Source organism: Canis aureus, chromosome 26 (genome assembly GCF_053574225.1).
Source record: "Canis aureus isolate CA01 chromosome 26, VMU_Caureus_v.1.0, whole genome shotgun sequence".
Lineage (NCBI taxonomy): Eukaryota > Metazoa > Chordata > Mammalia > Carnivora > Canidae > Canis > Canis aureus.
In genome coordinates, this window is record NC_135636.1 from 38,214,614 (window position 1) to 38,236,216 (window position 21,603).

Sequence of the window (21,603 nt, forward strand, 5' to 3'; positions counted from 1 at the left end):
TGAATGAATGACCCTATGGAGTAAGTATTCCCGACAGACACTCCCAACCCCGTCCTGTTCCCGCTGCTTCTGGAGCTGCGAGCTCGAAGGGATAGGTGGGAGGGAGGAGGAAAAGAGTGGGTACAGAATCTCAGTCCAGGAGCTGCCAGATTGGACACTTCTGGCGCTGGTCTGAGCAGGAGGCGCGGCGAGTGGGGCAAGAGTTTCCTCTGTCCGCCGGCAGTTTGAGCCTCGCCCCTCCACCCCAGCCAACCTGGACGCGCAGCGCCCCTGTTCGCGCCCTGGAGAACTTGGCTCCCCGCCGGCGTCTCGGGGCGCGGCGCAGAGGCCCACCCCTGCGGCCCCGACCCGCCCCGTCCCGGCGCCCACCCCGCCCAGTGCGCTGGAAGGCTGGGCGGTGGCTCAGTCCGGTCCCGGAGCCAGAAACCCGGGCTGCCGGGTGAGTCCCGGGGTCAGGGGGCCCTCGGCCGCGGCGCACCTGCCCTGATGCGCGGCAGCGGGTCAGTGCCCTCCTCGCCCTGGCCGGTTCCCTTCCCCGCCTGCGCCTGCTCGCCCAGGGTGCGGGTGCGGGTGCGGGTGCGGGTGCGTTGCGCCGGGGCTGCCCGGGAGTCGCGAGCAGCAAGTGCGCCTGGGTCCAGAGCCCGCGTGTGTCCCCCCAGCCGGGCTGCGGCGCCCAGGGCTGCGCAGCAAGTGGATGTGAGCGTGCGGAGCCGAGCGCCCCGGCGGCTGGCGGAGGGACGAGCGCGGCCAGCTGCGGAGCGAGGATGCGCGCCGGGAACTTTTCGCCCGGCCTGCAAGTGCGAGCGGCCGCGCCCGAGGGGGCTCCCCGAGGCGGCCGGGAGGGAGGCGGGCGCGGGTGCCCGTCGCCGCCCCTCCCCCACTTCCGCCGCCCGACGCTTCCTCGTTCCCGGCTCCCAGGGCCTGGCGGTCCCGCGGGAGCCCCGGCGGCGCAGCCCCACCCCGGCCGGCGCGGCTCGCTCCCACGCCCCCGGTGCTGTCTCGCCGGAGCCGAGCGATCGAGGCTGCGGGGGCGCAGGGCGCTGCAGGTAGGGGCTCGGCGCGGGGGCGCAGAGGCGGCGGGCGGGCCGGGGCCGGGGGCCGGGGGCCGGCCGCACGAGTCGGACGCCCGGGGCCCTCGACCGCCTCCTCCCCCCGCCGGCGGGCGCGCCCGGGCCCTTTTTAGGGAATTTTCTTGTTCCCGCGGACTCCAGGGCGGGTGGGGCGGAGACTGGCGGGGCGCGCTGCATTTCACGGCCACCCTCCTCCCCCCGGGCTCCCCCGACCTCGTCTCCCCTATCCTAGCACCTTTGGTCGCGTAAACAATTCCCTTCCTCTCCCCAGACCCGGCTCCGCTGCCCCCTGGGGACAGCCTCTCAGGTCTCGGGAGGTGGATGGGGTTAGGGAGAGGGGGCGTCCTGGCGTCCCCCGCCCGTGGGCGCCCCCACCCTCGATCTCTCCCTTCCCCGCTCCCCTCTCGGCGGCGGAGCAGACGGCCCCAGGGGCCCGGGGTATTTTTAGCGCTGTGACCTGGGCGGCAGCTCGGAGAGCCTTTCCCAGGAATCGGCGTCAGCGCCTCCCTGCCCCCGCTGCCAGCCGGCGGCCACCCAGTCTCCGCACACCGCCTTTGGCCCACTTGGGTTTGAGCCCCTCGAAGCCCGCAGCAGCGGCGGTGGAGCTGCCCGGGGTCTCCTGACACTTGAGTCCGGATGGAGCGCGGGAGGCAGGCTACGGAGGTTGACGAGCTGGTCCTCAAGCCAGATACTCCCTTGCCTCCGGTGATGGGCTCCTCCGCTGACAGGAAGGAGATGGAGTGAATGCGAGTGGATGTTTAGGGCCTGGGCCGGCCCAGAGCTCTGGTGTTCTGGAAAGCTCTCTGCACCGGGGACCCGCCTGGGGGTGGGGGGGGTGGGGGGGGGACTGGACCGAATTGGATCCAAGACCCACCGGCCCAGTTGCTACTCATTGACTATGGGGATATAAGGCTGAGATGTGTCAAAGAGGTGCTCAAAAAGAGCTGGGAAGTGCGGAGAAGAGATGGTGGGGGGGCCTCTAAATAGCACACTCTCCCAGCTTTACATTTTACAGAGCACCTGAACCAACAGCTGCTGGGTTGTGTTTGAGGCAGGTAGGACTATTCAGTCATTTTCAGATGGGAAGGTTGAGGCTGGAGAGATGATTTCCTTAGGGGCAGAGCCAAGTCTGGAAGTCAGGTCCGCAACTTCAGAGCAGGGTTTGGAGGGGATGGTGGTGATGGGGTGTGTGGGGGAGAGGGAGTGCTTTAGTCTTTGTCTGGGTTTTGAAGGCTGGGCATGAACCAGAGTTGCAGCACTGGAGCAAGATAATCTTCCACCCTGAGATCCCCATCCCACTGTCTTCCATAGCCTTCTGAGGGGAGCCTGGGTCCATTAAAAGTGCCTTGCTCATTTGGACTGGACCAATCCCTGGAACTCCTCTCACAAGGGCATGATACTGAGACTTGGCTATTGGCTCTGTTCTCTGAATACAGAGGAGCTGCTTTTGCGGTGCCTGGAACCAGCATCCCCTTTGTGGGGCCAGGGTCAGCCCTGCCTCTCAATGAGACGTGAAGTTTGTGGTAATGGATTCTGCGTCAAAGAAGAGAAGGAGGTAGCCCAGTCCAGAGGTGTCCAGGCTGTAACACCGGGATGCTGGCTACAGAGGGGTTCCCCAAGTTCAGGCCCCCATTGTAGTCCCTCTCAACTTCATAGCCATCCTTGCTCTTCTGTCTTCCAGGAGCTGACATGGACCCAAATCCTCGGGCAGCCCTGGAGCGCCAGCAGCTCCGCCTTCGGGAGCGGCAGAAATTCTTCGAGGAAATTTTACAGCCAGAAACGGAGTTTGTCTTCCCCCTGTCCCACCTGCATCTCGAGTCACAGAGACGTAAGCTCTGAGTCCTGGGGAGAGGGACTGGGGCAAGGGTGGAGGGTGGGTAAGTCATATAGGTCTTGAATCATGGGAGCCTCTTCCTCTTGTTTTTTGGGCCCTCGAAACGTCTATCTCTAGACCTGACACACGTCTCTAACCATCCTAGGGGCTCTGGCTTGTGTCCTCCTGACTTGCCCCCTTCTTGATCTGCAGCCCCCATAGGTAGTATCTCATCCATGGAAGTGAACGTGGATGCACTGGAACAGGTAGAACTTATTGACCTTGGAGACCAGGATGGAGCAGATGTGTTCTTGCCTTGTGAAGACCCTCCGCCAGCCTCCCAGACATCTGGTATGCCCCTTGGCTTTGGGGACTTGGGCACGAGTTAGCCAGACCTGGTGTCAGGCTCTGAAGTGAGGCTGCAAGGCAGGGCTGCAGAAGTATACATGTGGCGGCTGGAAGTGGGTGTTTCTACCAATGAAACAGCTGTCTGTTCTGATTTTAGGGAAGTTGACCCTAAGGGAAACTGGGTGACAGATCGCCAATCTAAAATTCTGGGAATGTCCCAACCCCTTAGACTTTATTAATTTTGCCTTTTGTGAAATTAATGTAATTAAGTCATATAATTGAAATAATATAAAATATGGTTTTTGTATTAGATAAGCCATTTTAGTCATCTTCATATGAATATTTACTCAACATGTTTTTTTTTTTTTAGGTTGCTAATACTGTGCTTAGTTACCTCAATCCCTAAAATGTCCTATTAGGGCAGGCAGTATTATCCTGGTTTTATAAAGGAGGAAATTAGACTCAGAAGTTGTTACATAGCCAGAAAGTAGAAGAGCTGGGTTCAAACCATGGCTTTCTTATTCCAAAGCCCATATACTTAGCTTATTAGATATTTTCTTATTTAAAGCTACTGCTATTTATTAATGGCCTACTGCATACCAGATTTTTTTTTTTTAAGATTTTATTTATTTATTCATGAGAGACACAGAGAGAGAGACAGAGACACAGGTGAGGGAGAAGCAGGCTCCATGCAGGGAGCCTGATGTGGGACTCGATCCCAGGACTCCGGTTCATGCCCCAAGCTGAAGGCTGATGCTCAACCACCACCCAGGCGCCCCATACCAGACATTTTATAAGCAGTCCTCGATTTCATCTTCAAAACCCCTTCTGGAATGTAGGTGCATATCCCATTTTTAGAGAAGATTCGGCCCTTGAGGGGGAAAATGACTTGCCCAAAGCAACTCAGTAGCAAGTAAGTGACATAGATAGATCTTGAACTCTTGAATTGATTGACCTGACTCCAGGGCCCGGACATGGTATTGGGAAGTGGAAAGAACTGGAAGTCAGGAGACCTGGCTTTTTTTTTTTTTTTTTAATTTATTCATGAGAGACATGGAGAGAGGCAGAGACATAGGCAGAGGAAGAAGTAGGCTCCCCGTGGGGATCCCAGTGCTGGACTGGATCCCAGGACTCCGGGATCACTCCCTGGGCAGAAGGCAGATGCGTAACCACTGAGTCAACCAGGCATCCTGAGACCTGGCTCTTTGTAAACTAGCTCAGTTACTGGTCACTCCCCTACCCTTCTCTGGGCTTCAGCCTCTCCTGGCCAGAGGGTCTCTGAGAGTCCCCTGAAGCCCTGACCAACTCTTCTTTCGGGGCAGGGCTGGATGACCATCCGGAGGAGCTGAGCCTGCCAGTGCCTACGCCAGACAGGACTGCCTCCCGTACCTCCTCCTCATCTTCCGATGACTCCACCAACCTGCACAGCCCAAATCCCAGCGATGGTGGAGCAGACACGCCCTTGGCACAATCTGATGAGGAGGACGGGGCTGATGGAGGGGCAGAGCCTGGAGCTTGCAGCTAGCGGTGGGCCTACATCTACAGACTGGCGAAGCTGGCTCTTCTCCACAGGAGACCCTAGGCCCACTTCAGAGAAGACCAGACTCTTTATTTGCAGTAGGCACCAGAGGGACGCAAGGACGGTGGGATGGCGTACCTCTCTGGGAATTAACCCTCCTGCTTTTCTGCTAACCTTTTCCTGCTACAACCCTCCCACCAGTTTTTGGCTTACTCCTGAGGTAGGGCTTACAGGCGAGGAGATGGAAGGTGAGGTAGGATAAGATGCTGCTGCTTTTCTTAGCACCCTTCCCTCCCCCAGACTCTGCTGTAGTCTTCCAATAGAGGCTTCTAAACCCGTGTTTCTAAGTGGATGTGAACTCCTTAGCACTCCCCGTGCAGTGGTAGGTACTTCAGCCATCCTGCTCGCCTATGTCCTGTTTGGGAACAGGACACAGTATAAATAATAAACAAATAATCATATACCAACCATTCCCCTTCATGTGTTATACTGCAGAGGTCTCAGACCCATTATATCTGACCAACACTGTACCCCAGCCCCATCTCTTGTGTGCTCCCTCTCTTTAGAAAATAGTTCTTGAACATGTATGCTAGGCATTTGGGATACAGTTCTGAGTAAGACAGGCCATGTCCCTGCCTTCAGGAGTTTACTGTCTCTGGAAGAGAAAATCAAGTAAATGCCACGGTTCATGGTGTAATAAGTAGCATGATGAGCAACGACTCTGGTGTCAGAAAATAGCTCATCTAGCCACCGAAGAACTGATTTTTAAGCTGAGATCAGAGGCTGAGTAGGAGTTTGCCAAGTGGGGGCTGTAATCCAAGCAGAAAGAGCAGCTTGGGAAGATTTTATATGGAGAGAAATAGCTCTGAGGAACTAAGAAACATTCAGCTGGGCACAAGTGTTGAATTGGAGAAGGAGAGGAAGGTGCAAGAAGGAAGAGTGACAGAGGTTAGTCATGAAAGACTTTGGAGCCTGTATCAAGTTTCAATTCCGCTGCTAGTAAAAGGGCAGAGACTTAAGATACAAATGTATTTCTTCATATAAAAGAAGTCCAGGGCAATGTGGCTGCTCCAAAGTTATTAGACACTGGAGTCCTTTTTGGCTCTTTTTTGCTCAGCCATCCCAGCTACGTGCCTTGAATTCTCAGTGATAGCTGGTGTCTGAGATGGCCCTTGGAGCCCAGCCATCATGTCCTTGAAACTGGCAGAAAGTGGGAAAAGAAACTGAGGACAGGCAAAGCACAGCCTGCTATTTCCACGTTGGGAAGCATTCTTGGAAGTTCTAACAAGTGACGTCCACTTTCATCTCATTGACCAGAGCTTGCTAACACAACAAATGTTTCACTTATAGATATTTCATAGACATGGGGACACAACATTATCTGGAAGAAAGAAAATTCTGCCCTTTGGAAAAACAATAACCTTTTCAAGTCACTGAATTACCAGTGCATCTGATTTCTGAACTACCTTTCAAACCTCTCAGAAGCACCGTGGCTACTGGAGAGGCCAGGATAGGCCTTTAGTAGGGCACACTGCTATCTTGATAAAATCAGGGTAATGTTTCTAAGGAACAAGAAGACATTAGTCTTTGGGTAGGTAACTAGCAGTTTTTGTGTTAGAGGCCACATTAATGAATCTGAACTTTATGGGGAGTAATGAAGGATTACAAGTGGTTGGACTTGCTTGTTAAAAAGGTAATTCTGGCCAGTGTAGAGAATATACTGGAGGAGGACAGGCTCAGGACAGACATTTAACAAAAAGATAATGGTAGTGATCAGCTTGACTGGGTTGAGGCAGGGTATAAAAAAATAAATGACATTCATTCAACAAATATTTATTAAATGTCAGTGTTTAATATGTGTAAGACACTGAAGATGGAATGTAGAGCAGAAAAAAAAAAAAAAAAGACACAGTGCTGCTTTTATGGAAGTCTAGTCTAGTGGGGGCCCAGATGTAAAACTGCAATAATGACCAGTTCTAGGAAGAGGTTAATAGCCTACTAAGAGCAGTCAGGGGAGTGGGGGGCATTTCTTTGAGGAAGTGGCATCTGAGCCGAGGCCTAAAGGATAATTAGGAGTCAACTAGAGGGGAGTGAAGGGAGCAGGGTGAGAACCTCCTCAGTGGAGTGCTGACTGGAAAGCACCAGAGTGGATGCCTGGGATCCAGGAGGTGATAGGTGATTGTTGATCACTGCCACATACTACATAGTGGGTAACAGGACTAGGGTGGAGGTGGATGGGATATAGAAAGGTGGAAGGAATGAAGAAATATTTAGGAGGCAGATTCCAAAAGATTTGAGCAGTAGGTGAGAGAGGATGAGAGAGGAAGAGGTCAAGGGTGCCACAATTGTTTCTCCCTTGCAATAGGATGATATAGAGGGTTATTCACCCAGATGGAGAGTGTAGGGAAGAACCAGGTTTGGAGAGAAGGTCATAAATTTGTTTTTGGCCACGGTGAGCTTGAGGTGCTTTTCAAGACCTGTGGGAGGATATGTTGGGTACGCAATCGGACCCATGAGTGTTGGATTTAGAGAGGATTAGGCTGGGAAGATAAATAGAGATACCACTGTGTAGGTGGTAAGTAAGTGAATGTGCTCAGGGAGAGAAGGGGAGTGGAAGGAGTAAGGAGGGTTCTAGGACCCAGCCATAAGGGGCATCAAGTCATTTCTCACATCAGAAGAAATAAGCCCCTCCACCTCCCTTCAGACAACAAAGCCACCCATGGGATCAGTGGCCTTCAGCCTAAATCCCAAAGCTCTTTGTACTATCCAGGCTGAGTGAGTGATGGGCCTGCAGTCTTCCCATAGTACCAGCCTGCTTTCACCCCTGCAGGAGACCATTGTAAGTGACAGCTCTTAAGTGCTTTTTTCCAGCGCTAGTGAGAAACTTGTGGGAGTTTTGTGTTCCTTTTGTCTAAAAGCCTCTGTGTCCAAGTTGAGATCATCTACTAAACTGGGCTGGGGCTAGTCTCATGTGAAATTTTCCAGTTTTTCTGGATTGCTTATGACTTTGCTGCACACAAAAGATATGGTCTCTGTCCTTTTGCGCTCTCCCTTCCTTTGGAGTAGCAAAGCTCAACCACCTGATTGGGCTGCAGCCTGTGAGCTCTATGGCTCTGCTATACAAGGCTTCTCAGCTCCCAGGATCACCCTGCTCCCTCCAGGGCAAATGATGGGAAGCTAGACTAACTTGGTTGCTGTCAGTATGTCAAGAAATCTCTTAGTACTCCAGGCACGTGATGCTAAGATTTGTGGGATTTGGGGCAGGGAGCCTGCCTGGGGACAGGGATCTCTAGTCTTCCAGAGAGGGAGAATTGTGTGTGAGCCTGCGGGGAGCCTCCAGTTCAGCTGCTATGAGCCCCAGCCCTGCCTGGAAAAGTCTAGGGTCAGCTGAGACCCAAGACCACTTCCTGCTTGGACAATGATCTTTTCTCCTGCCAAACCACAGGGGTTTGGCCAGCCTTCAGAGCCAGCATCTCCAACTGACTGTTTCTTGAGGCCACACAGTGCCCCAGAGAGGAGAGGATGATTTGGAGCCAGCTCCAAAGCATGCAGCCCAGCTTTGTCTCCAAGCCGCAGTGTGGCTTCTTCTGTCTGCTGCACAGACTTATCACAGACTCTGGGGAGGAGGGATAAAGACAGTCTCATCCTGTAGAATCCTATGGTGTGGAGGAAATAGGAAGGATCACAACTTGGGGAAAGATTCCCTGGAAGGTGCACCCTCTAGCAGTCCCTAAAGAATGCACAGAACTTGACACTGAATAGTGTGGCAGTGTGGGGACACTATGAACTGTGCTGTGACTTGTTTGTTCAGACATTGCTGAGCACCTACTGTATACTAGCCTCCTTGCTTAGGTAACAGGAATACTAAGGTGACCAAGAGCTCTTTCAGGAGCACATGGGGCCACAGATATTGGAAATAGAACACAGGCTATAGCAGAAGTGCACAGAAGACTATAACACTAGAGAAGAGAAGGTAAGTCTCCTGGAGGTGGCGGGTCTTGAATGATGGGGAGAGGCAATTTCAAAAGGAGAGAAAGCATAGAATATAAAATAATCATAATGATGGCAGCTCCTCTTTTGGTTTTTGTTTTGTTTGAGTTTGATGGTGTGAACTCTAGTTCTGGCTTCATGACTCACTATGATCTTAGGCAATATCTTGGTTTCTGTACCTGTTTTCTTATCTGTAAAACAAGAGGTCATAGACCCTACATCAAAGAATTGTTTGAGTAAATGACAGTCAATATTATTAAACACTCACTACATTCTACGTCCCACATATACATAATTTCTAGTCTTTAACACCAACCCTGAAAGTAGGCTTATCCATTTTACAGAAGAAAAGTGACACTAGGTTGTTCATGCTCCGGTGGATTAAAAGCTGGTGTGGGGATTTGTCCGACATCTAAACTCATAGCCTCTATTCCATGTGTAGTGGGAGAAGAACACTAGATGGAAGTAGGATGAGGGCATAATTACATAAAGATATCTTTTTGACATCCCCTTTCTGGTTGGTTGGGGTATATCTAGGCAGATCTGTCCACCATCAAATTTGGCTCTTTAGAAGCATGGTTGTGAGCAAGAGACTGAGCAAAATCCTTCATGAGTGTGTCCTCATAGGGCACCCAGAAAAACCAAAGCAGGAATTTAACTTTGGAACTCCTACAACTGAGTAGTAAAAAGGCAAACAAGCCAATACAAAAGATGGGGGGGGGGGTGCAAAAAGAATTTAACAAACTCTTCACAAGAGAAAACATATGTATGGCCACAAAGCATATGAAAAGATGCTCAACATCATTTGGGACCAGGGAAATGCAAAATAAAGCCACACACAATAAGATACCACTACATATACCATAAGGCTAAAACTAAAGTCCGCTCCCCCCCCCCCCCCCGCCAAATTAAAAAAACAAATGCTGAGCAGGATGTGGATTAACCAGAACTCTCATATATTGTTGGTGCAAGTATAAAGTGATACATTTTGGAAAAAGATCTTGCAGTTACTTTAAAAGTTAAGAATTGGGCAGCCCCAGTGGCTCAGCAGTTTAGCGCCACCTGCAGCCTAGGGTGTGATCCTGGAGACCCAGGATCGAGTCCCACATCAGGCTCCCTGCATGGAGCCTGCTTCTCCCTCTGCCTGTTTCTCTGCTTCTCTTTCTCCTCTCCGTGTGTTCTCATAAATAAATAAAATATTAAAAAAAAGTTAAGAATTACCTAGTCTTTGACCACTCCTAAATATTCACTCAAAGGAAATAAACATACATCTACAAAATAACTCCTATGGCCACCTACTTCATAACAGCTAAAGACTTGAAAGAGTTCAGGTGTTCATCCCCAGGAGAATGGATAAACTAAGGTATATTCATATAATATGAAACCACACAGCAATAAAAAGAAACTGCTGGTACACACAAGAACAGGGATAATTCTCAGAAACATTCTTCCTATGCAAGAAGTCTTACACGAGAAAATAACATACCATATGATGGTTTCACTGACCTGAACTTCTAGAACAGATTCATGTATTTTGTGGAGAAAAATCAGAATAGTGGTTGCCTCTGGAAGGTAGGAGGGACAGGGATTGGCTGGCAAGGGGCATTAACCAACTTTCTGGGGTTTTAAGAATGCTCTATAAATCGACAGAACTTTGGGTTACACAAACTTGTGCGTGGTGTATGCTTTTTTGTCAGACTCCGTGAATATGCACTTCAGAGTTGTGCATTTCATCGTCCGTGAATTTTACACCAAAACATAAACAAACATTAAGCTTTATTTAATGACATACATGCTGAAATATCTAGGGGAGAGGTGTACTTATGTCTGCAGTTTACCTGGAGACATCCGAGGAATTGAGGGACTTAACAGACCAGTCTGTGATAAAGCAAGTATAGTAAAATGTTAATGCAGGAAGTGATGGGGAAATAGGTGTTCATTGTAACAGGTGTTCATTCAACTTTGTTGTACGTGTGACATTTTTTTCCCCCTAATAAAGGGGCCACTTATTTGAGGGTTTTACAGGAAAGCTCTGCACCAGGCTTAGGACTGAGCAAACGGACACACCAGAAACTGTGGGAGTGAAACCCACCAGCCCTGCCATGTGACCTCGCAAAACACGTTTTCAGTCTTTTTCCTGTTTTCCTTTTTCCAGTCTTGTTTCAATTACCACATTGGCACGGCGGCAGTCGGTATTAAGCACTTTTTAAAAAAAGGTTTTATTTATTCATTCATGAGAGACGTAGAGAGAGGCAGAGACCCAGGCAGAGGGAGAAGCAGGCTCCCTGCAGGGAGCCCGACGCGGGACTCGAACCCGGGACTCGAACCCCGGACCCGGGCTCACGCCCTGAGCCGAAGGCAGACGCTCGACGGCTGAGCCACCCAGGCGTCCCTATTAAGCGCATTCTAATGCAAAGGAATACCCCCAAGTGGAGAGTCCTCGGTCCTGCCACGCGCCCCCCGCGCCCCCTCAGACCCACCGGCCCCGAAGGACCCAGGCTGGCCGCCGCTCGGGGAGCCTCGCCCCGGCTTCCCGGATGGCACCGGAAGTCATTTCTCGTGCGCTCTTCCTATTGGACGTCGGCTTTCGCGGGGGCGGGCACCACGGGCGGGCGGAGGCAGCCGCAGGCATGGCGGCGGCCTGCTTGCGGCTCCTGTGGCTCGCGCCGCTGCTCCTGGGGCTGGTGGACGGGGGCCGAGCAGAGCCCCCACGAGATGCGCTGCGGGAGGAGCTCGTTATCACCCCGCTGCCTTCCGGGGACGTAGCCGCCACATTCCAGTTCCGCACGCGCTGGGATTCGGACCTGCAGCGAGAAGAAGGTCGGAGGATGCGGCATCTCCTCGGTGGCTCCTGCTGGGAGGCGGGCTGGAGGCCAGCCGTGGGCGGTGGAGGCTGGTACCTGAGAGGGGCTCTGGCCCCGGGCTTGGAGCCCGACAAACTGGCTCTGCGGGGAAAGATGGGATAGTTATTGAGAACCCGTCCTCCAGGATCATCCCTCACCTGCTCCCCTTTTCCCAGTGTCTCATTATAGGCTATTTCCCAAGGCCCTGGGGCAGTTGATCTCCAAGTATTCTCTACGGGAGCTGCACTTGTCATTCACTCAAGGCTTCTGGAGGACTCGGTACTGGGGGCCACCCTTCCTGCAGGCCCCATCAGGTGCAGAGCTCTGGGTCTGGTTCCAAGACACCGTCACGGAGTGAGTGCCCGCCCTGGGGCCTGTTGCAGGTCACGGAGGGAATGTGGCAGTGGGCGTTGTCATCCTGCCACTGCTCCTTGGGGGGCGGGGGGGGGTGCAGCAGTTCCAGCAGACAGCGACTCCATGGGGGCATCGGAAGTGAGAAATGACATTACCACCCGGTGGCATTCCTTACAGTGATGTTTTTCGCTTCCCCTAATACTTTCAGACCTGAGGTAGCACGTGCATGTATCTACAGACAGATAAATAATTTGAAGCTCATTTGGGTGTAAGACAGTAGAAGTCTGTGGCAAATTGGGTAATCTTTTAAAAGACATTTCACTCAGGGGCGCCCGGGTGGATCAGTGGTTGAGCATCTGCCTTCGGCTCAGGGCATGACCCCGGGGTCCTGGGATCGAGTCCCGCATCAGGCTCCCCCCCACCCCACCCCCGCCCCCAGCCTGCTTCTCCCTCTGCCTGTGTCTCTGCCTCTCTCTCTGTCTCATGAATACGTAAATACAACCTTTTAAAAAATAAAATGTCATTCACTCATGTAATAATAATAATAATGATGATGATGATAATGATGGTACCATGAAGGCCAAACAAAACCTCTGTGGGCTACAATTGGCCCACAGGATCCCAGATCTCCACATTAGAGGAATAGCTCTTGTTTGGGAGAGGGACAGGTTTAGGTACTACTGTTGTACCACAATTTCCTATTAATCTCACTATGAGAAGTCAGTATCATAAGCATGATTTTAAAGAGGGAATGGGATAGGGAGTGGTGGAAATGGTAGCGGGCTAGAGAGCTTGAGAGGACAGCTGCCACTCACCCCTAGTGGATTGTTGCCATGTGGGAATAGAGGCTTAACTGTTGTCAGATACTCCCATTTTCAAGAGATGCCAGAAATCTGGATTTTAGTGTGGTAATTGGCAAATATGGATATCAGTAAGTAATTTCAAAATGTAAGAAATGCTATATGGGTCAGTGTTGTGCACACCAAATGAAAGGTGATTATGGCTTGTGTAGGCTTGCTTTATTTATTTATTTATTTATTTATTTATTTATTTATTTATTTATTTATTTATTTATTTATTTTTTAAGATTTATCTATTCATGAGAGACACAGAGAGAGAGGCAGAGACACAGGCAGAGGGAGAAGCAGGCTCCCTGCAGGGAGCCGGATGCAGGACTCCATCCCGGATCCTGGGATCAGGCCTTGAGCTGAAGGCAGACGTTCAACTGCTAAGCCACCCAGGTGTCCCTGGGTAGAGCTTTCAGGCTTAATGATTAGAGCAATTGAAAAGCTCTGAATAGCAGATTATCGAAAAATCCCAGGACAACACTAAGATATCAAATGAGGCACAAGCCCTGACTTCCAGATTTGCCTTTCTTTCTTGCCTGAACTTTGGCTCTTTTGCTTTTTTACCCCTGTCTGCCTTGTTGTCACTGTCTCCCCCAGCTCATAATTGCCTGTGATGTGGAGCCGGTGTTTAGAATTTTGGTTTTATGCTTTTTGTTATTGATATGGAGAGCAAATCTATTGTGACATTTCTCTTTCTAATTTAATTCGATGTTTTTGTAGGGTCCTAGAATGGTTGTTTTCCCTTGTTCAGTAAGCCTTTATGGATGTAGGACTTCCTACTCTGAGGGTGGAACCAGGACTTACTTGCATGCCCAGGGTGTTCGCAGGGAAGTACGTGGGTTTGCCTACCTGGGCACACCTCATGGTGGATCAGCGGGCTAATCTCAGCCTCTGAAAATGTGGGGCACTTTACATGGTGTTGTGGGATATACCTAGGAGACCCAGACTTGTTCCATCTCCCCGGGTTGGTCACAGCCTAGCTGAGAAAAGATGCTTAGAACAAGATGCTGCCACTACCTAGCCATGTCCCTGGAGGGACCTCGTGAGAGGCTCAGGTAGTCAGAACCATGGCAGCACAGGAGGGAACTGTGGTTGTAGAGGGCAGGAAAGACTTTCTGGAGGAGGTAACCTCTTTGAGGGTGGGCAGAGAGGGGTGAGTAGGGCATTCCCAGGCGAGAGGAAGAGTCACCTGAGTAGTAGAGACCTGTGGGGATGCTGGGATGTCCAGAAGAGAGTGAGAAAGAAAGGGTGGGTAGGGCAAGACTCAGGAGGCAGCTGAGCAGGGCAGTGGTACCATGGCAGCTCTAATAGCTGGTCAGTTTTTTGGTTCAGTAGCCAAGTGCAGGCTTGGAGGGAGGGAGCCCCATGATAGTAAGTGGGTTTTTGTCTCCATCCAGCGTGGATAAATCTTGGAAGGAGCTCAGTAATGTCCTCTCGGGGATCTTCTGTGCCTCCTTGAACTTCATCGACTCTACCAACACGGTCACTCCTACTGCCTCCTTCAAACCCCTGGGGCTGGCCAATGGTGAGATAGCCCTGTGGCCCTCTCCTTCTTCTTCTTGCCCCAACTTTTGCCTCCTTTTTCTTCAGCTTCCTCCTTCTTCAACTGGGCTGGATCCTAAATCCCCTGGGTATGCAGGCCCCAGAGGAAGGCTTCCTGAGACTGTGCTGTGCTCAGACTGCGTTGCCTTCTTCCAGGGAGAGGAGGGGTCCCACCCCAAGCTGGGACTGTTAGGGTGGTGGTACTGGAGAGTTGCATGGCCAGCAGGAGGAGGGGGTTACCCCATCTCTGGAGTGTGGGTCCTGAAGAGTTGGGCCACAGGGCCCACCCCAGACAGACTTGTGTCTTGCCCAGGCACTGATCATTATTTCCTACGCTACGCGGTGCTGCCACGAGAGGTGGTCTGCACTGAGAACCTCACCCCGTGGAAGAAGCTCTTGCCCTGTAGTTCCAAGGTGAGGCCAGAGTGCTCTGGATGTGTGGGAGCTCTGGACAGTGGGGTTGGTGCATGCTCCTTCACCACCTGACCACCAGGGTGTGTTTACCATTCACCTCTGCCCCCTGTGCAGGTGTCCCACAGTGTAGGGCACCAACCTTTCACTTCTTCCTGCTTCCTCCAGGCAGGCCTGTCTGTGCTGCTGAAGGCTGATCGCTTATTCCACACAAGCTACCACTCCCAGGCAGTGCATATTCGTCCTGTTTGCAGAGTAAGTCATGGGGAACAGGGGTGGGCGCTATCCGGGGGCTCCAAGGGAACATGCAGATAAAGCACGTAGCCTAGTGTGTCTTGCGGGCTGAGCTAGCAGCAAGTCTTAGCTGTGCTGATGATCATTTGGGGCATTGGCCACACACCAAGGAAACTGAGTGGTTGCCTGGCAAGCGTTCAGTAAATCTTTGTCATGGAGCATAGCGGTTAAGAACAATAGCTGTGCATGCAACTACCAGGTAAGTCACTCAGCCAGCTTGACCTTGAGCAAATCATTTCATTTCCCTGAGCTTGATTTCCTCCTCTGTCACATGAGAGTAATAGTAGTTATCAGTTCCTATGGGTGTTGGTGGTGGTTTATCTGACTGGTACGTGTAATGCCACTGGCATAGGGTCAAGTGCTCAGTAGTGAATGGTAGTAAATTGATGGGTGGGAAGATACATGATAGACAAGGGATGGGGTCCGGGCAGGAGTCCCTGAGGCTCTGGGGGCTCGGGGTAGGGAGTGATGTGTGCTGACTGCTGCTGTCTGGCCCTCGTGGTAGAATGCACGCTGTACCAGCATCTCCTGGGAGCTGAGGCAGACCCTGTCTGTCGTATATGACGCCTTTGTCACAGGACAGGGGAAGAAAGGTAGGCTGCCTTGGCAACCCACTGGCTACTTACCGTCACTGGTCCCGCCCTGTCTATGCAGACCAGGCCTAGTCCTCACCCCCACTCAACCCTCCTCTCTGTTCCTCAGACTGGTCCCTCTTCCGGATGTTCTCTCGAACCCTTACAGAGCCCTGTCCCCTGGCTTCGGAGAGCCGAGTCTATGTGGACGTCACCAGCTATAACCAGGTACCAAGGTCTCAGTCACAGTCGCCCTCCCTCCACCCAAAACCAGCCTGCGCCTCTGCTCACTTCTGAGCCCTGCCCTTGTGCCACCAGGACAATGAGACATTGGAGGTTCACCCAACCCCAACCACCACATACCAGGACGTCACCCTTGGTACCCAGAAGACCTACGCTGTTTATGACTTGCTTGACACAGCTGTGATCAACAACTCCCGTAACCTCAACCTCCAGTTCAAGTGGAAGAGCCCTCCAGAGAATGGTAGGTGCGGATGGGCCGCCAGGGCACTGGGCTAAAGAGCTTTCAGTGTTACCGAGGAAAAGTGCAGACAGTCACTGGTTTGGGTTGGGAGGTGCACAGAGCTCGGTGCATGTAAGTACTTAGTAAGTGATAGTAATTCCATCATGCCCTGGGCTGGAAAGACAGGGATGATTCCGGGATGCAAGCTTCTGAGTTCTGATGGCAAAGCTCTTCCCTGTCTCCTCCCTCGCTGTGGGACCCTGAAATGGCCGGGGATATGGGGGGTGAGCACTGACCCTTTCCTTTATTAGCTCTTAACCATGAACTTGTCTTTGCAGAGGCCCCTCCAGTACCCTTCCTGCATGCCCAGCGATATGTGAGTGGCTATGGGCTACAGAATGGGGAGCTGAACACGCTGCTATACAATACTCACCCATACCGCGCCTTCCCTGTGCTGGTGCTGGACACAGTGCCCTGGTACCTGCGGCTCTATGTGCACACCCTCACCATCACCTCCAAGGGCAAGGAGAACAAGCCAAGTGAGAGCTGACCCCAGGCCCCTGGCACCTCCCCGATCCCATCCTGCTCTCCCTTGACGTCCCCCAGACCTTTACTTCTCAGAGTGATTCCTCAAGTACCTCAGAAACACCATCCAGGCACAGAGACTTTGAAATGTGGAAAGGGTAGCCTCACCATGCCAGATCTGGAAGTAATTTTTTAGGCAAAAGTAATGAAACCATATAGAACTGGTGATTCTTAATAGAACTTCACAAGGGCAGCAGTTTCCTGATCTTTTTTACTGCCTTGTTCCATTTTCCCCGGGGCCCTGGGCATGTCCTTTTGTGTGGATTTGTAGGCCTGTAGTGGAGAATGGGTTAGCAGCAAGAAAACGGTATCAGAAGGAAAATAGAGAAAACTGGAGTAGATGTTTTTTGCCTCCTTGGGCAGGGTAAAGAGACATTGTTTTAAAACTTTATTTTTTTTTCTATTTCTTTTCTGAAGAGGAGCTAATATTTACTGCGTGCTTTCTGTCGGGTGGCAGACCTAGCACCAAAGCTCTTGTTGTTTGGAGTGGAGGGAGACTTAACACAGAAGAGTTCTCAGGAGGAGGTTCTTGCACGTCCCAAACACCCAGACTTACTGTCTGTGACCACCCCTGTCATCACCTGCATTTTCAGACCTGGGGCTGTTTTACTACTATTTGTATCCCCTCCAGAATCTCTTCAAACATGTTACCCCTGTATTTTGTAGGCTTTTCTGTTTTGTTTTTTAACCTTTTGCCCTGGAAAGTGTCAAGCACACACCCATGGGGAAGAGCATGACACACTCCCACGCCCCCAGCCTGCAGTGCCAGCAGCTCTGGCTCCTGGCTCGTGTTTCATGTCTGCCCTTGTTTCGTTTTTCGGTTTTGTTATTTTTCTGCTAGAGTATCTTAAAACTGATCCTAGATACCAGATCTGCCTTTAAATGCTTCAGTCTATGTTTCTAATACCACCTGTCCTTCTCATGCCCGTTGTCTCTAGTGGTGTTAAAAATAACACTTTAGTAGTTGGTTTATTTGAGTTAGAATCTAAACAGGGTCCTCACATAGCGTTTGCTTGATAAGCTCTCAAGTTTCTCTCTCTTCATTTTCTTAGAGCAATTTTAGGTTTAGAGAAAAACTGAGCAGAAAGCAGAGTTCCCATGTACTCTCAGAGTTCCCTCTCCTGCCACTCAGTTTCCTTACTATTAACATCTTGTATTGAGGTGTTTGCTCTTAAGTGTGGCTTAATCTATAACAGTTCTCACTCTTTTTTTTTTTTTTTTTTTTGTTTTATCTGTTGTGTGAAAGGTTCTGTATTCTGAATCTGTCCTTGGGCCTGTGTTTAACACGACCCCTCCCTCCTCTGCACTTCTTGTGTGTTGGCGTTTAGATATAGAAACTCGTTTAGATTCAGGTTCCACATTTTGGCCAGGAAACTTCCAGGTGATTCTGTGACCTTGTTGCATCACATGAGGTGCCTGCTGTCAGGCGCCCCAGTTTGAGTGATGTGAGGATTAATTAGGTTGGACATGCCCTGGGACAGTCACCCTGGACACATCATCTCCCTTTTCCAAGACCCTGCTCCCCTCCCTGAGCCTGTCTGGCTTCTGTGATCCAGAGTTGAAAGTCTCAAGAGGCAGGGACAAGAGTACAGATCGTTGGACCCCAGCAAGGCGGTGTGGGTGACACTTACCTTTCCCCAGGTTACGTCCACTACCAGCCCGCACAGGACCGGTTGCAGCCACACCTCCTGGAGATGCTGATTCAGCTGCCGGCCAACTCAGCCACTAAGGTCTCCATTCAGTTTGAGCGGGCGCTGCTCAAGTGGACTGAGTACACCCCGGACCCCAACCATGGCTTCTATGTGAGGTGAGCTCCCCTCACACACTGCCCCCAGCCTCCTGACCCACCCACTGGGCTGCTGGCCCTGGAGGTGAGGATAGGGAGGAGCCACACACTCGGAATGCATGTCTGCTTCTCCACAGCCCGTCTGTCCTCAGTGCCCTCGTGCCCAGCATGGTGGCAGCCAAGCCCGTGGACTGGGAGGAGAGTCCCCTCTTCAAGTCCCTGTAAGTGTGGCCTTAGCCGGTCTGCTTCGGGATGGGCATCTACACAGGTGACCAGATTCCTGCAAGCCAGGTTAGGGATGGATGTCGCCTCTTCTAAAACAATGTACAGAGTTAACTCAATCCCGGTAGAAATCCTAGTGGTCTGGAATATTTATTCTGACCCTATGAAATGATTGTGAAGTGCTTCTAGAAGAAGAAATAGGTGAGAAGAACTATACTTAGAACCTGCCTTTACTCATTATTTCTCTTAATGAATATTTAATTGAGTCACATCAAATCGAATCAAATGCCAGTTCCCTCAGAGAGCACCAGATGTATAACAGGACACAAAGCAGTCTCACCCCTGCCCTGCTCATGTTAAGAGGCTGGAGGGGAGATTCTGGTCCTAGAGTAATGGGATTGGGTGCTGGGGAGTAATCGAGTGGGTTATCCAGGAAGGCTTCTCTGAGGAGACAGCCTTGAGGCTGAGACCAGAGGCTAAGGAAGAAGCAGCCTAGCAAAGGCAGGGCCCTGTTCCCCACCCTCAGCACAAGGCAGTTCTCCTTTGATCAAGTTTATTTGTCATCTTCTGTGTTTTTGTGTCAACCTGAGATGTCTTCTGTCAAAAAGATGTCTTTTGGGGCTGAGAAGGCTTTGCAGACCTTTAGCTCTGTGTATCCAGCTCTGCCAGGAGTGGGGACAAGGTGAGATGGGGAGGAGCATCCGGTCCTGCCTCACTCACCTGTCCTTCCTGACCCCAGGTACCCGGTCTCCGATAGCTCTAGCTACTTCGTGCGCCTCTACACTGAGCCACTGCTGGTGAACCTGCCCACACCGGACTTCAGCATGCCCTACAACGTCATCTGCCTCACGTGCACAGTGGTGGCTGTATGCTATGGTTCCTTCTACAATCTCCTTACACGAACCTTCCACATCGAGGAGCCCAGCACGGGCGGCCTGGCCAAATGGCTGGCCAACCTTATCCGGCGTGCCCGTGGTGTCCCCCCGCTGTGAGGTTTGCCCCCTTGACAGCAGGGCTGCTGTTTCTCTCTGGGAGAGGGCTTGTGGTGATCCCAAGGGCTCTTTCTGCCACTTTCTCCAGAATTGGCTTTTGAACCAAACTGCTCCAGGACGAGTCCAGGGCCTAGAGTGCGCTGTCCAATTCAGTAGCCACAAGCCAAATGCGACATTTGAATTTAAATTAAGTTAAATTAAAAATTCATTTCCTCTGCTGTCCTAGCCACATTTCAAGTGCTCAGTAACCAAAAAGTGGTTAGTGGCTACTGTACTGGACATTGCGGGCAAACTTTTTCATCATTGCAGAAAGTTCTAGGACAGCACTGACCCAGCCATGCTGAAGAACTTGTATCACTTGTGCAGTAGTTGGAACTTACTGGCAGTGGAATAAAAGGTGGCTTCCTTGGTTCTTTGCCTCCTGTCCTTGAGGCCCAGGAAGAGGGGGCTAAGGATTGTTTCCTGGGTACCTACATAAGACTTCCTACACTGGGATCCCTGGGTGGCGCAGCGGTTTGGTGCCTGCCTTTGGCCCAGGGCGCGATCCTGGAGACCTGGGATCGAATCCCATGTCGGGCTCCTGGTGCATGGAGCCTGCTTCTCCCTCTGCCTGTGTCTCTGCCTCTCTCTCTCTCTGTGTGACTATCATAAATAAAAATTAAAAAAAAAAATTTAAAAAAAAGACTTCCTACACTGCCCCCCAAAATACCCACAAACAAAGCTCCTCTGCCTCCTGCTAAAACTTCCTTCTCTCTTGCTTTCCTCATCTGTGATTCCCAGAATTCCCTGGGTTTGTCTGGGAGGGTTTTTTTTTTTTTTTTTTTAAGATTTTATTCATTTATACATGAGAGAGAGACAGAGAGACAGAGAGAGGCAGGGACACAGGCAGAGGGAGAAGCAGGCTCCAGAAGGAGGCTCCACGTCAAGGAGCTTGACGTGGGACTCGATCCTGGGACTCCAGAATCACACCCTGGGCTGAAGGCAGGTGCCAAACCGCTGAGCCACCCAGGGATGCCCTAGGAGGGTTTATATAAGTGTATCCATGACCATGAACCATTCTCTGCCTTTCAGGCCCCGAGAACCCGGGGGTAGAGCTGGAGAGGCAGAAGAGCTCTGTGTGTTGATTTTCTAACTGTGTGGTACATTGGAACCACCTGAGATGCTTGTGAAAATAATACGAATTCCTGGGGTCCAGACCCTATGAATTCAATCCATCTGAGTTTAGCCCGCCTTGAGATTTCTATCAGGTTCTTCATGAGTTTGTGTTCTGTGTGGTCCTTAGACCTCCCACAGGCTTTGAGGCCAGGTCCAGTGGATCAAGGCCTGCCCCTGCCCACCTTCCCTTCTGGTAATATAATCCTGGATTCCTGTTCCAGGTCCTTAGGCAGATGCCCCACCCTCACCATCTTATGTCTCTGCCCTGGCACACTGGGATTAACTGTATATGTATTTGCAGTCTGTTTGTCCCTTCCCTAGCTCTCCCATCCTAATGGTTTGGCTTAGAATGCCCTCTTCCCCCAGCCACACGCTCTCCTCTACTCCCTGGTTCACTTACTTACTTACTTATTTATTTATTTATTTATTTATTTAAAGATTTATTTATTTATTTGAGAGAGAGAGAAAGTGAGAGCAGGGAAGAGGGAGAGAGAAACCCAAACAGACTCTGGGCTGAGTGCAGAGCCCAATATGGGCCTTGATCTCACAACCCTGAGATCACTACTCAAGCCAAAACCAAGAGTTGGCCGCCCAACCGACAGCCACCCAGTGCCCCTGCCTGGCTCACTTTTAAAAACAGTTGCGGGACGCCTGGGTGGCTCAGCCACTTAGGTGTCTGCCTTCAGCTCTGGTTGTGATCCCAGGGTCCTGGGATCGAGCCCTATATCAGGCTCCCTGGTCAGTGGGGAGACTGCTTCTCCCTCTCCCTCTATCTGCCACTCTCCATGCTTGTGCT

General features: G+C 51.3%; 3 protein-coding genes across 3 annotated transcripts in view; all 3 read left to right on the top strand.

The window, feature by feature from the left end:
- Positions 1–2,891, top strand: part of SYS1 (SYS1 golgi trafficking protein) — a 37,011-nt gene extending 34,120 nt beyond the window's left edge. Inside the window, exon 4 of the mRNA XM_077873337.1 lies at positions 2,752–2,891. Within this exon, the coding sequence (XP_077729463.1) occupies positions 2,752–2,758 (7 nt within the window). The 3' untranslated portion in view covers positions 2,759–2,891. The remainder of the gene's footprint in view (positions 1–2,751) is intronic.
- DBNDD2 (dysbindin domain containing 2) lies at positions 383–5,217 on the top strand. Its single transcript, XM_077873335.1, has 5 exons — positions 383–500; positions 2,507–2,641; positions 2,752–2,898; positions 3,097–3,234; positions 4,554–5,217. Exons 2-5 carry the CDS (start codon positions 2,575–2,577, stop codon positions 4,754–4,756), a joined length of 555 nt encoding a protein of 184 aa, XP_077729461.1. The 5' UTR covers positions 383–500; positions 2,507–2,574; the 3' UTR covers positions 4,757–5,217.
- Positions 5,218–11,334: 6,117 nt separating this feature from the next.
- Positions 11,335–20,063, top strand: PIGT (phosphatidylinositol glycan anchor biosynthesis class T). The gene is made up of 12 exons (XM_077873332.1): positions 11,335–11,560; positions 11,760–11,937; positions 14,183–14,310; positions 14,641–14,741; positions 14,907–14,993; positions 15,538–15,625; positions 15,735–15,832; positions 15,923–16,088; positions 16,406–16,606; positions 18,294–18,459; positions 18,576–18,659; positions 19,400–20,063. The coding sequence occupies exons 1-12, from the start codon at positions 11,371–11,373 to the stop codon at positions 19,650–19,652; spliced, it is 1,740 nt and encodes a 579-aa protein (XP_077729458.1). The 5' UTR covers positions 11,335–11,370; the 3' UTR covers positions 19,653–20,063.
- Positions 20,064–21,603: the final 1,540 nt, after the last annotated feature.